At 34.7% G+C, this 12,421-nt stretch overlaps 3 protein-coding genes across 4 annotated transcripts; 2 read left to right on the forward strand and 1 right to left on the reverse strand.

Annotated features, from left to right (window-relative positions):
• Window positions 1–362: 362 nt before the first annotated feature.
• LOC142640374 (large ribosomal subunit protein eL33y) lies at window positions 363–2,667 on the reverse strand. 2 transcript variants are annotated; one of them, XM_075814435.1, is made up of 5 exons: window positions 2,533–2,667; window positions 2,382–2,417; window positions 1,685–1,913; window positions 1,551–1,593; window positions 363–629 (listed from the first exon to the last, which is right to left on the reverse strand). In XM_075814435.1, the coding sequence occupies exons 1-4, from the start codon at window positions 2,562–2,564 to the stop codon at window positions 1,552–1,554; spliced, it is 339 nt and encodes a 112-aa protein (XP_075670550.1). In that variant the 5' UTR covers window positions 2,565–2,667; the 3' UTR covers window positions 363–629; window position 1,551. The 2 variants fall into 2 exon arrangements, with proteins under 2 accessions (XP_075670550.1, XP_075670549.1); XM_075814434.1 differs by having other exon boundaries at window positions 363–634.
• Window positions 2,668–3,968: 1,301 nt separating this feature from the next.
• LOC142641413 (O-fucosyltransferase 19-like) lies at window positions 3,969–9,187 on the forward strand. The gene is made up of 8 exons (XM_075815849.1): window positions 3,969–4,582; window positions 6,147–6,219; window positions 6,323–6,390; window positions 6,765–6,853; window positions 6,931–7,063; window positions 7,305–7,537; window positions 7,772–8,248; window positions 8,536–9,187. The coding sequence occupies exons 1-8, from the start codon at window positions 4,205–4,207 to the stop codon at window positions 8,732–8,734; spliced, it is 1,650 nt and encodes a 549-aa protein (XP_075671964.1). The 5' UTR covers window positions 3,969–4,204; the 3' UTR covers window positions 8,735–9,187.
• Window positions 9,188–10,883: 1,696 nt separating this feature from the next.
• On the forward strand, window positions 10,884–11,902 carry LOC142638258 (L10-interacting MYB domain-containing protein-like). Its single transcript, XM_075812277.1, has 2 exons — window positions 10,884–11,216; window positions 11,306–11,902. Exons 1-2 carry the CDS (start codon window positions 10,884–10,886, stop codon window positions 11,900–11,902), a joined length of 930 nt encoding a protein of 309 aa, XP_075668392.1.
• The last annotated feature ends 519 nt before the right edge of the window (window positions 11,903–12,421 follow it).

The following is a 12,421-nucleotide window of genomic DNA, read 5'->3' on the forward strand; positions in this document are numbered from 1 at the left end:
TCGCGATTTTGACAACCAAGCTAAGAACCATCGGTTCAACCATCTAAACTTCAACCTGGTTTAAGAATGGTTTTCTCCACTCTCTACTCTTCAAACAGAGTCATACCATTTCAACCAGTTTTAGAACAGTTTTCCCCATGTCTTCTCTCTCTGCTCGCTACTCTCAACTTGCAACCACTGCACACGTACAAATTACAACAAGTGTTGCTGGAACTATGTCTCAAACCCCAAGAAGACTATTAATATTATTACATATCTCAAACATGAAAATACCAACTCCGTCTATCCCAATGAAGCTATTTATAATTTCAAAGACCTTACTTTTCTCTTTTGTCAGAATGTAAAATATCGCACCATGATCATATAGGAAAAATAATTTTGCACTGAAAAAAAGACATAACTACATAAACTAAGTTCGCTCAATATCCATTTCTATGAAATGTTGATAATCCAAATACTTGTATCAAGAAACAAACAGGAAGAAACTTCTCAATGACATTAGTAAAGATTCAAAGTTCCATCCACCAACCTAAGTAAACAAAAATGACTCTGCTCCAAAACACGACATAAATTTAGCTCATAAAAGACATAATTCTTCTGTCACCAGCTAAATCCAGCATCTACACAGCCTGAGCTGCAAAAGGAGAACAAGATGCAATTAAGGATCAGGGTTAAAGATTCAAGTTCTCAAAATCAACTAATTACTAATAATGCATGCAAAGTTACAACAGATGATCACAAGAACGTAAAGAGTTTGTCCACAAAAGGTATATTCTCAAGCCACACAGATCAGTATATGACAAACAAAATCAATATTCCTCATTCATCATTCAGTTAATGATAGAAAGACCCAAAAAAGAGTGTTATCCCTCAGTTAGTTCACATATGGCTATTCAAAAGCCAAACAGACAAGTAATGACAAACAACGACAGTTAACAATCACTGGGCTAGAAAGAGGGAATCAACATTATGGTTATCCATTAGTCCAACAGATAGGTAGAATCTAAACAGTATAAAAAGAATAAGGAGAGCAGCAACAAACTCCAAAGTGTCCATCATTAAGAGAAGATAACTTAAAACACTTTATGACCATTTAATCATGGCAACAACATTAACACACCAACAAGAAAGGCCATAGGGAGAAATTATACTGGTAAAAAGATCTTAAGACACCAGAGAGACTATCTAAACATCATCTAAAGATAGCAATATTGAACCTAAAATCCATTAGAGCATATAGTATACAAATATACAATCACGAAAACATCTGCTAATCAATTTACATCTACATTTGTATGACAGTGGTGCCATGTCTTTGCTGCAACCTATGCTAATTTAAAACACAGAATTGAAAAATAAACACAAGAAAGCCAAATAGCTAACATCACATATCACACAACTAAGTTGGATATTAAACCACTATCTCAAGTAAATTTGTAACAAAATTACAATATGAAGCCCAAATATAGTATTATCAACAGAGTATTTACAATCAAACAAAACAATCCAAAAAAGGGGGGATTTAATGTTATGAAAGGGGCTTTAAGTACCTCAAATATTGCTGGGGTACATGAAAACCCTAACTCTAGCCCCCTGCAAAATAACCAAAAGAAACAATAACTTAGAAACCTCTTCATTCAGAACCACTTTTTCTATATCAGCAACAATAACGTCTTCACATTACCATGGATTTTGGTGGAAGATTGGACGTGAACTTGGCACGAACAACGCCGCTGTTACCGTGCGGCCTAGCCACCTTACCCCAAATGCAGCGATAGTGACTTCCGTTCTTCTTCACTTTGGCCTTGTAGATATAAGCCATTCGCTTGCCAGCGTACCACCCAACCTCCTCCTTGGTGTTCACTCCCTCGATCTGGATCAGGGATGTGTTGGGGTACTGATTTGACTTGGACCTGACCCATCACCCCAGTCAAATATTCAAGCAATATACAAATCATTACAAAATAACTCTGGCCCTAATTTTACAAGCTGAGAAAATTCGTAACAAAATAATCAAAACTAAACAAACAATCTTAAATCCTCTAGTTTCACTATTCGTGACTCAAAAAAACCCCACATTTTCTTTTTCTGTATTTTCTCAGCATCCAAATAGATAGTAGAAACTGAATGAATCAAACCAAGTACATCAAATAGACAGTCACTCCACCTAACCTGAACCCAAAATACAACAAAACCGATTTTGCAAAGCTAAAAACAAAAGCCTCCACTTTTAACTAATATGGGAACACAAAAAACAAGAACCACAGCTAAAATCACAAAAATTCTCATTTTCTACTCTATTTTCTCAACAACCAAACAGACAAAAAAGAAAAGAAACAAAATTGATCAGCATAGCACAATAGAAAATGATGCCCAATTACCTCTTGTAGCCGAGGATTGTTCCTCTAACATAGAGCCTGAGAAATAAAAAATACAAGATTTGAAAATTAGGGCACAATCTATAGGCATGGGTTTCGAATTTTCAAAGAGAGAAAATGAATACGGAAAAATGGAGATCTCAGAGAATCAGACCTGACTCGCTCTCCTTGGCGTCCCTTCACCATTTTCTTCGATTTTGGAGGCGCTAGCTTTTCAGAGAGTGAAATCGTAGAGAGAGGTCAAGTTTTATATATAAGAACCTAAAACCCTAATTTGCTGAAACGTTTAGATTTGGGTATTTATATGATGGGTTTGGGTTTATACACTGGGAATTGCTTACTATGTGTTTTGTTTGAAGGCCTAGAATTTTTCATGGGCCACATTACCTGAGGGCCCAGTACTCTAGTGAGATATTTTGATTACAAGGCCCATTTAAAAGTAACTTCATAATCAACAATGGGTCTGGCCTATTTAGACTTTGCACGAGGAGACTAACCATGTGGGCTCCTGCTTTTGAGACCCCGAAAAGAGAAAACAAGGCACAAAGAAAGATTTGATGTGGGAAAATTAGTATGACAAGGTTTTCTTCTCAACAAAATACAACTCATTATGTGTACTTTTTAAAACTCATATGACTTCTAGCTTTTTCAAGTCAAGAAAAAAAAAGTTATATGACTAAAAATACATGTGTATGATTTTTTTGACCATCACATAAATAAGTTGAAGGAAGTTTCTTCTGAATCGGTTTAGAAGAAACTTTTTTCAAATTTTTAAAGTACGATAATGCGAGAAAATGATGTACCATAATACCTGATAATTGCTAGTTTTATGGGAACTTATAATCTTACATGCATCAAGAGAATCTCATATAAGATAATTAGTGATGCATTTGAGCTCGAGCTACGATTGTACTTTAATCCAACTTATTTTTTAAGTTTAATAATTAATGAAAATAAGTTCTCTCAAACCAGTACTTAAAAGATTTTTGGATGTGCTTTGTCTTCATGTGATTATTTTGTTTAAAAAATAAGTTGTGTAAAAATACCCCTTATGTTTGGATGGAGGAAATTCAAACATACCCATCATTACCTAGAATATGTGAGGTTTTAAATAGTTGTACTTAAGTTGAGGATGAAAATAAGTTTGAGATTTTAAATTAAAATAAATGGACCCTAAGGTAGTTAGCTTCCTTTCTTCTTTGGGAAGGGATGGTTAAATAATTTGGATTTTTGTGATGAGTGAGATCAAGAGGGAACTCCTAGTAGGTAAGAAATGGAAATGAAAGTGATTTTTTTATTATATAAAATAAACACACAACTTTTCCAATCCAAAATACCCCTTCCTCATTAGGTGAGCAATCTTTTTTTCTTAGTTCACATGTCCATAATTAAGTGAGACATTCCCATCTCTCTTTTACCCCATTTTTTTCGTGTCTCAATTCTGATTGCTAGAAAGTTGAAAGTTAATCATGTCTAATTTGAATAGGATTCCTTATTTTTGATAATGGGAAAAAAATAGAAAATAGAAAAAGCAAGCTGTGTGTGGGTTATTTTTTGGTTGGTTGAATGAGGAAATGGTCCACCAAGGTCGAAACTCTTTCAATTCTTCACAAACTCAGAGTCTCCTTCGCCTCATATTTCGCTCCCCTCATTTCCAAAACCATTGAAATGACAAAGTGTATAACAAAAATACAAACAAAAAAGAAACACAGAAGAAAAAGCCGTTACCATCTCCCACCCCCATGTCTCTTTCTCTCTTTATTTCTTTCATGACTTTCTCTTTGTCAAGCTCTTAGAAAACACCATAGATACATATATAACAATCCATGCACACACCGGTGCATTCCGGGGGCGGCTTCTTTCACTTCATGACGAGGAGGAGGGTGTTTGAAAACACAGAAGCACAAGATGGTTATCAATTTGACATGATGAAAAACAATGTGTTTTTTCGTAGGAAAGTGCGACATTATTTCCCGGAATTGTTGTGGCCTGGACGTTGGCTTTATGGGAGCTTGATGATTGTAGCTTTTCTTTTCTTGCTTGCAAAGTTTGCCATGTTAAGTTCATTTCATGAATTCCATAGGTCGAGGGAAAATGATTTTCGAACCACGGTTGAAGATGAATCAAAAATCACTAATAATATTTTGGTTGAGGCACAAGAAGAGGGTAGTTTTACTCAGTTATTGCCACCAGAGAGGTTCCAGGTCAGCTTGTTATTTTAACTTCAATTGTGTTGCATATAGTTCTATATATATCACAGCAGAAATTAATATACACCCTTGGTGTGTGTGTGTGTGTGTGTGTGTGTATACATTCATGAAACAAAACCAGTTACAAAAATTCATGGAGCACTAAAGGCTCAATATCATGTAGAATCTCTTCAAGCCAGACTCTTGGAGGTCGAGAGCATGGGCGACAGAATTGCTAGCGCCTTTAACATGTAGGAAAGACATGGTTTACCATTTTGAAGAAAGCTTTTTTTGAAAGCCCATTTTGAAGAAAGCTTAATCATATTTACTGAATCACCTGCAAGACATGGTATATATATGGAACTAATAAAATGTTTTAGTTTCTACTAAAAAAAAGTAAATGAAGATTGTATTATTGCAAAATAAGCTAGTTTGCAGCTAGTTGCGGTGTTCTTGTACCAGTTGAAAATAATTTACTTGTTATATTTGTGTTTTTATTATATACGATAAACAAGTTACTCAGCTAACTCTAGAACATGTAATTTATTTTGGTGATGAACCACTCATGAACATGTTTGACAAGAAGGTAAACTTAAATATATAATCTCGAATCTTGAAATTTTGACTTTTCACTGAAAAACAATTTCTTTGTTTGCTAGCATGGCATGAGAAACGATGTAACCCACTTTCACCAAAATTCTAATTGATGCCACTAAGTTTTTTCCAAATTAAATGTTGTGTCCCAATGCCAAATGGCAAATAACTTTGAAGTAGTTGAAAAAGTTTGAATTTAAATAGAATTCTAATAAAATTATGCAGTAGATTAGGATGAGGATTAGGATTTAATTTCAATTTGTATTTAAATTTAAATAGGAGTTGAATCCTATGTTTTAGGACTTAGTTGTGATGAAGCTTATCTCTTTACTAGTATTTATGTATGTATGAATTATAAATGAAGTAAGCAGAAAATTAATTGAAAATGTTTATTTCTTCTTCTAAGTTCAGGAGGCTAGTCACCTTGGATTGACTAATCTATCTTTTAATTATCTCAGTTCACATCATTTTCTAAGATCAAATTGTGTAGATTTTCTGTTTGTTTGAGTAATTCCATCATTTTGTGGATTAATTCTGTTTTGAGATTACATAATTTTTTTGATAAACTGAGATTTATGTGTTTGTTTTACATCATCGTAGAAATAGATTTTTTGAGATATAAAGTTTTGATTAAGAAACTTTTTAATGTTTTAAGCTTTTGACAAATTTCACAGTATAATATTGTAAAGTACTAGATTTATAAAGATATAAAGTTTTAATTGAGAAACTTTTTAATGTTTAAAGCTTTTGACAAATTTCATAAAGCATTAAAATAGTGAATTATAAAACCTTAAACACACGGTTAATGACCTTGATGCAATGTTTGTCTATGAACTTGATAGGTCTAGGAGTTTCACTCGATTGCTTCAATTATTGGGATAACATGCTGACTAATTTGTTGATGTGGTGTTCATAGCACAATTGAGGTCTAGTTTGCAGTTACCTTAGATTTTGATCCCAGTTTCATTTGATTTCTGCTAGTCAGAATCCGGATATTTGGATGCAGCCAGATAGTGCCAGATACCATAAATGCATTAACCCATCACCGAAGGAAGGAGGTAATGTCCAACAACATTTACTTCTGACTTGTTACTTGTTAGCTTTGTGTGATTACAATTTGCCATGCATCTTTGTAACTTGCAAGTACTGTATCTCTTCCAGGGATTGGAGCTACAAATGGTTACATTCTTGTTCATGCAAACGGGGGACTGAATCAAATGAAAACTGGGGTACACATTTGTATATTTGATACTCAACCTTTGAAATTTGTATGAAAATTGTGTTTATACTTTAAATGTTTGAAAAAGTTCTTAGAATGTTGGTGTAGCAAACGGAATGCATGAAACTAATGTCACTTTGATGGCGTGAAACAATGATGTGGTATGAATTTTGTTTGCTACTTCAGCATTTTCAATCCGACAATAAGGATCTTTTTTTTTTACTTACAATTTGAAAGTATAAAAATTAAAGTGAAACACATTTTGAAGTATAAAGATGAATTTGAAACAAAAGACAAATGTTGAGGATTAATTAAATATACAATTTAACCTAATTTCTTCTATATTTCAGAAATTTTATGGTTTTCTATTATTTTGAAATGCAGATAAGCGACATGGTTGCTGTGGCAAAGATTATGAATGCCACTCTGGTTCTTCCTTCCTTAGATCATCGTTCTTTTTGGACAGATCCAAGGTGAGGTTTCAATAATAAGTTAAAATATTGACTTGGTGAAAAATATGATCTTAATTTCTCTAAAATGATTGATTCAGTGACTTTAAAGACATTTTCAATGTGGAGAATTTCATAGAAGTTCTAAAAGATGATATCAATATTGTAAGGACTCTCCCACAACAATTTGCACAAGTGAAGCCCTACACCAAGGCCCCCGTTTCTTGGTCCAAGGTACAGAAAATATGACATTTTCTAACACAATAAGTCTGTAGATTATATTGGTCAAAACTGCTAACACCACTTGTCATGATTGGTGCATAATACAATTATACAAGAGATGTCAATATTGAGTCCAAGTAAAATTTCCACAATCACAATTCGTAGCAGCAATTATGAAAATTGTTATGCCCTTACCAAAAAAAATATATGTAAGAAGTGTTGAATTTAAAACAGGTACTTGTTTTTTATGCAGCCCAGATACTATAGAGGGGAGATACTTAACTTATTAAAGAAGCACAAGGTGATCAAATTTACCCACACTGATTCTCGCCTCACTAATAATGGAGTTGCTAGTTCGATCCAAAAACTTCGTTGCCATGCAATGTATGATGCACTCAGGTTCACGACCAAAATTGAAGATCTTGCAAAGAAGTTGGTCAACAGACTTAGGAATGACAGTAACCGATACATTGCTCTTCATTTAAGGTATCAAATTATGGAACAAAAGAAAAAACCTCAGTCCCACTTCCTCTTTATATTCTAACTTTCTAAGTACAATATGTCATATGTAATTGGTGGACATTTGGTTGGTGAAACATAGAGTGAAGCATGCAAGTTGAAACTTGAGACACAAGATTTTAGTCCAAATTATGGACATTGCTATTAATGATGCATGTCTTACTTTGTCCAAATTCACTAACTTGTAAATATGAACTGCAGATATGAAAAGGATATGCTTGCTTTCACAGGCTGCGATCACAATCTTAGCGAAGCTGAGGCTGAGGAGCTCCGCCAACTAAGATACGGTGTAACACATTGGAAAGAAAAAGAGATTGATGGCAAAGAGAGACGATTACAAGGAGTATGCCCCATGACCCCGAGAGAGGTTGCTGTGTTGCTTGAGGCAATTGGTTATCCTTCTGATACAAAAATTTACATAGTTGCTGGGAAGATTTATGGTCAAAATGGCATTGGACCACTGGAAGACAAGTTTCCCAATGTGTTTTCCCATTCCAGTTTAGCTACAGACGAAGAGTTAGAACCTTTTAAGCATCGCCAGAACCAGCTTGCCGCCTTGGACTATATTGTAGCACTAGAAAGTGATGTTTTTGTTTACACCTACGATGGAAATATGGCTAAGGCAGTCCAAGGTCATAGGAGATTTCAAGGATTTCTGAAAACCATCAATCCTGACAAGTAAGAATAACTTACTGGCCAATATTTTTGAACTTCAATTTTTGAAGGCATAGTTAGTTAGGATAAAGTTTTCTTTTAAACCAATTTGATGGAATCTTCTCCAACCAACTATATGGCGATTTATAAATCACTTGACTCATTAAATTATTTAAATAAGTTATATCACTTATTAAATAAGTTATGCGACTAAAAGTACACGTGAATGGTTGTTTGTAATGAGTTGAAGGTAAACTCTATCTAATTGGTTATCATTCTTACTAATTTTTGTGCCTTACTTGGTATTGCAGACAAAGATTTGTGGCATTGATTGATAAATTGGACAAGGGGCTGATATCTTGGGAAAGCTTTTCATCTAAGGTCAGAATGTTACATGAAGATAGGATTGGAGCACCATACCCTAGGCTTGCTGGAATTTCTTCAAGACAGGAAGAAAGTTTCTATGCAAACCCTTTTCCTGGTTGCATTTGTGAGAAGTCCGAACAGTAGAACAAGAAATAGAATTGAGGTCTAACACTCAGCCGAACTGTTGTTTGACAAGATAGGATTTGTGCTCTTTGCTCCAACTGTATATTATGCAAACCCCATTGCTTCACTTTTAGCCATTTAACTGTATATACGGCATTTTTTGGCTGATTGAGGCATTTGGTGGGCTTTGCTTAATAACTCTCCAGTCTATATCATGTTAGCTAGAGGAGTTAGTCTGGAGGAAGAAAAGGATCCCAGAGGCTTATAGGAATTTATGATTTACTCAAAACAATTTTTTCCCCCATTCTTTTCCCTGAATCTTCATAGAAGACCATGATGGGGATTTTGGAGGTATATTAATTATTTATGTAATATGACATAAGGTGTCAGATTAATACAGAATCTGAGCTGCAAGTAAAACGAAATAAGTTATTGCTGATTGTAGATTTCCACTTCCTTTTCTTCCCTATCGAAACCCTCTTTGTAAATTGATCAAATAAAACCATGATTCATGGTATTATAATTATTTGCCTAGTGTTTGCATAGTGGTAAATACTATACAACAAGGCCTGCTAATCTGCCATTCCCATTTATCAGAAAACAAGATTAGCAAGGGAGAACTTTTTTTCTTCGCTTTTATGGATAATGAAGTTGTTTTGTTTCATAAGCTTTTTATATCTAGAAATACCATGCCCAACTAATATGAAGTTGTCTTTTTAGTGCTTAAACTGGTTCCAAGTGCAATTCATATAGGTCAATACTCTACATCACTTCTTCTAAAAAAAAAAAAAAAAAAAACTCTACATCACTTCAATTAATGGACTTTCATTTATCAAAGAAAAATTAATAGAGATTCCTTATACTAAGAGCCCGTTTGTTTAGGCGTATTGAGAGAGCTAAACGCCCGTTTAGCAAATCGCAGAAATCACGATACGTTTGGCTGAGCGAAATTGGTGGGATTGCGTTTTTGAAACAGCAGATTTTCACGTTTCAGGAAAGGCAATTTTTCATTGCGATTTCGATACCGCGCGATTTGCAAATCGTGATTCCGCTCATATTTTTTGCTGAAAATCCAAAAATAGCCTCTGGCTTTACCGTTGCGTCTACAGTCCTCTCCCTTCACCATATATAAATCCTTAACCCTCTGCCTCAACGCATCAGTTTCACAAGGATTGGTTCACGATTTGCTGTTTTTGCTCTGCTCCGTGTATCGCCGTTCTTCATCGCAATTCCAGGTAACTATTCTCCATTACCCATCTTTGAATTTATGATATATATTTGGGCTTTTGGCATGTTGGTTTACACCATTTTAACTCAAAATATTAGAAATTATAGATTTGTTGTTTGTTGTTGCTGCCGATAAGAGCTCTCTCTGTTTCACAGACAGCCCTCCATGGTTTTGCTGCTGTACAATGTGATTCTTACAGTTGTAGTTTTTTTTTTTTTTTTTTTTTTGGTTCTATGTATGTTGTCGTGATCTTGTTTGATTCTTTTATTGAATATGTTTGATTCTTTGTGGTTGTAGAACTTACCTAGGAAACTTAGGGAGATTTTGTTTAATAAATGTGAGAAAGTGCCCAGAAAATGTAGTCAAGGTTGCTACTTGGTCTTAACCAGGCCTGCACAGATGTCAGTGTACTCCAAGTAAAGGATATCAAAAGCTGCCCAGAAAATGTAGCATCCTAATGACAACTATGGATTGCATGTAAAGTCCTATGTTGATTGGTTCAATTTCCTTAGTAGACAAAGCACGTACACTACTTTATTCATCACAATTAATTAGTTTTGGACTAACAATATGTGAAATTGCAAATATTGCAGTGAAAACAACCAACCAATTGCATGATTAATTTGTGAACACAACATAAAACCTTTACGCTGGGTTTGTGACTAAAGGTGCAAAGCTGGGACATCAGCCTACCTAAGGAATTTCAATTCTTCTATTTTCCCAAGAATATCTGTAAAAGAGAGAAAGTACCAAGAAAATATGTGAATTATTCTATCATTCTATGGGAGGGGCCCCCTTTCCAAATTCGTTAAATTATGCTTTTGTTTTTTGTGGTAGAAATGTTATGAAATTATTCCTACTATTCAATTTTCTCATGGGTTTGGTTGTAGAACTTGCTGTATTTGGCTGAATATTGATATTAACAAACTTATGATTTTTTAGATGGGTAAGCCATCACAAAATAGCTCAAATGTTAGAGCTCAATGGCCATCAAGAGTAACAACTATCTTTTGTGAAGCTTGTGTGGATGAAGTATTTAAGGGTAATCGACCTAATACCCACTTTAGTAAGAAGGGTTGGACAAATATTATAGCAACTTTTGAAAAGAAAACTGGAAAGGAATATCCTAGGGAGAAGTATAAGCATAAATGGGATAGTTTGAAGAAAGATTGGGTACTTTGGAATAAGTTGAAGGGAAGTGAAACTGGATTGGGATGGGATGCAGCCAAAGGAACAATAGCTGCAACTGATGAGTGGTGGGAGAGGAAACTAATGGTATGTTTTGTATAACTCATTGTACATATTTTGTATTAGTAGATAAACCATGTTATTTGAGTTATTAATGAAATTATTCAAAAGTGTAGGAGGTTCCTGAAGCTGCAAAATTTCGAGAGAAAGGTTTGGAGAATGTTGACTTATTAGACATTATGTTTAAGGACATTGCGGCCACAGGAGATTTAGCATGGGCCCCCACTTCAGGTGTGTTACCTGATGATCTTGAGACACCTAAGGAGGGGTTAAGTGATACTTCTGCTGACTCATCTTCTCCAAATGATGATGATGACATTCATGAAGATGAAACTCCTAACCTCACACAACCACCTAACCCAACACAAAAGAAAGGAAAGAAGCGAGTTTTACCATCATCCGCACAGAGCAAAGGGAAGAAAGGAGGAACAGCATTACAGTTGACACAACAGCTTAGTCGTATCTGTGATGTTGTGGAGTTAAGGAACTCAGCTTTTTCAGTGGAGCCAAGTAGTACTATTCGTAATGTCATGGAACGCGTGTGCACCTTAGATGGCATTGAGAAGGGTTCCGAACTCTACCTCATGGCAGCACGTATTTTTCAGAAACGAGAGAAGAGAGAGATGTTTGTTGTGATGGAAGAACCATATTTACAACTTAAGTTTCTTCAAGAGGAGGCAAGATTGTTAGGAGGGCACTACTTTGGCACTTAGGGTGTTTTATGTTTTATCCTATGAATAATGTTTTATGGAAGAGAAATGTTTAGTGTTTTATTGTTTTATCCTTTGAATAATGTGGTTGTTAGGGAGGTCACTACTTTGGCACTTAGGGTATTTTATGTTTTATCCTTTGAATAATGTTTTATGGAAGAGAGGGATGTTTTTAATAATTTATTGTTTTATCCTTTGAATAATTTATTGTTTTATTCTAGATGGCATTGTTTTGGGTAAAATCTTTATAGTGGTCCAATTGACCTTTTTTCTCATAATTGTTAACACATATCAACTTCAGCTTTGCAGGCAGTATTGAAAAAATGATATAGTTGGTTGTTTCTAGTGGAAATCAAGAAAGAAGAAGGTTATGAAAAAAGGGTTAAGTTGGACCCAGTTGTTACTGGTATATCTTGTTTTAGTTGTAGCTCTTAAATTTATTGTGCTAAACTTGAACCTCTAGTCTCTAACTGACTAATGCCAATGTTTCTGGAAGTGTGAATTATTGGTGTTGGTTTTAAT

Source organism: Castanea sativa, chromosome 6 (assembly GCF_040712315.1).
Source record: "Castanea sativa cultivar Marrone di Chiusa Pesio chromosome 6, ASM4071231v1".
NCBI lineage: Eukaryota > Viridiplantae > Streptophyta > Magnoliopsida > Fagales > Fagaceae > Castanea > Castanea sativa.

Bases quoted from the DNA above. Each gene is read 5' to 3' on its own strand.
- LOC142640374 (XM_075814435.1), bottom strand. From the start codon at position 2,564: ATGGTGAAGGGACGCCAAGGAGAGCGAGTCAG. The intron at 2,418-2,532 runs GTCTGATTCTCT...TTTATTTCTCAG, and splicing joins CGCCAAGGAGAGCGAGTCAG to GCTCTATGTTAGAGGAACAA. The intron at 1,594-1,684 runs GTAATGTGAAGA...GTTATTTTGCAG, and splicing joins ATCTTCCACCAAAATCCATG to GGGGCTAGAGTTAGGGTTTT.
- LOC142641413 (XM_075815849.1), top strand. From the start codon at position 4,205: ATGCACACACCGGTGCATTCCGGGGGCGGCTTCTTTCACTTCATGACG. The intron at 6,220-6,322 runs GTAATGTCCAAC...TATCTCTTCCAG, and splicing joins CCCATCACCGAAGGAAGGAG to GGATTGGAGCTACAAATGGT. The intron at 8,249-8,535 runs GTAAGAATAACT...TTGGTATTGCAG, and splicing joins AAAACCATCAATCCTGACAA to ACAAAGATTTGTGGCATTGA.
- LOC142638258 (XM_075812277.1), top strand. From the start codon at position 10,884: ATGGGTAAGCCATCACAAAATAGCTCAAATGTTAGAGCTCAATGGCCA. The intron at 11,217-11,305 runs GTATGTTTTGTA...TCAAAAGTGTAG, and splicing joins GGTGGGAGAGGAAACTAATG to GAGGTTCCTGAAGCTGCAAA.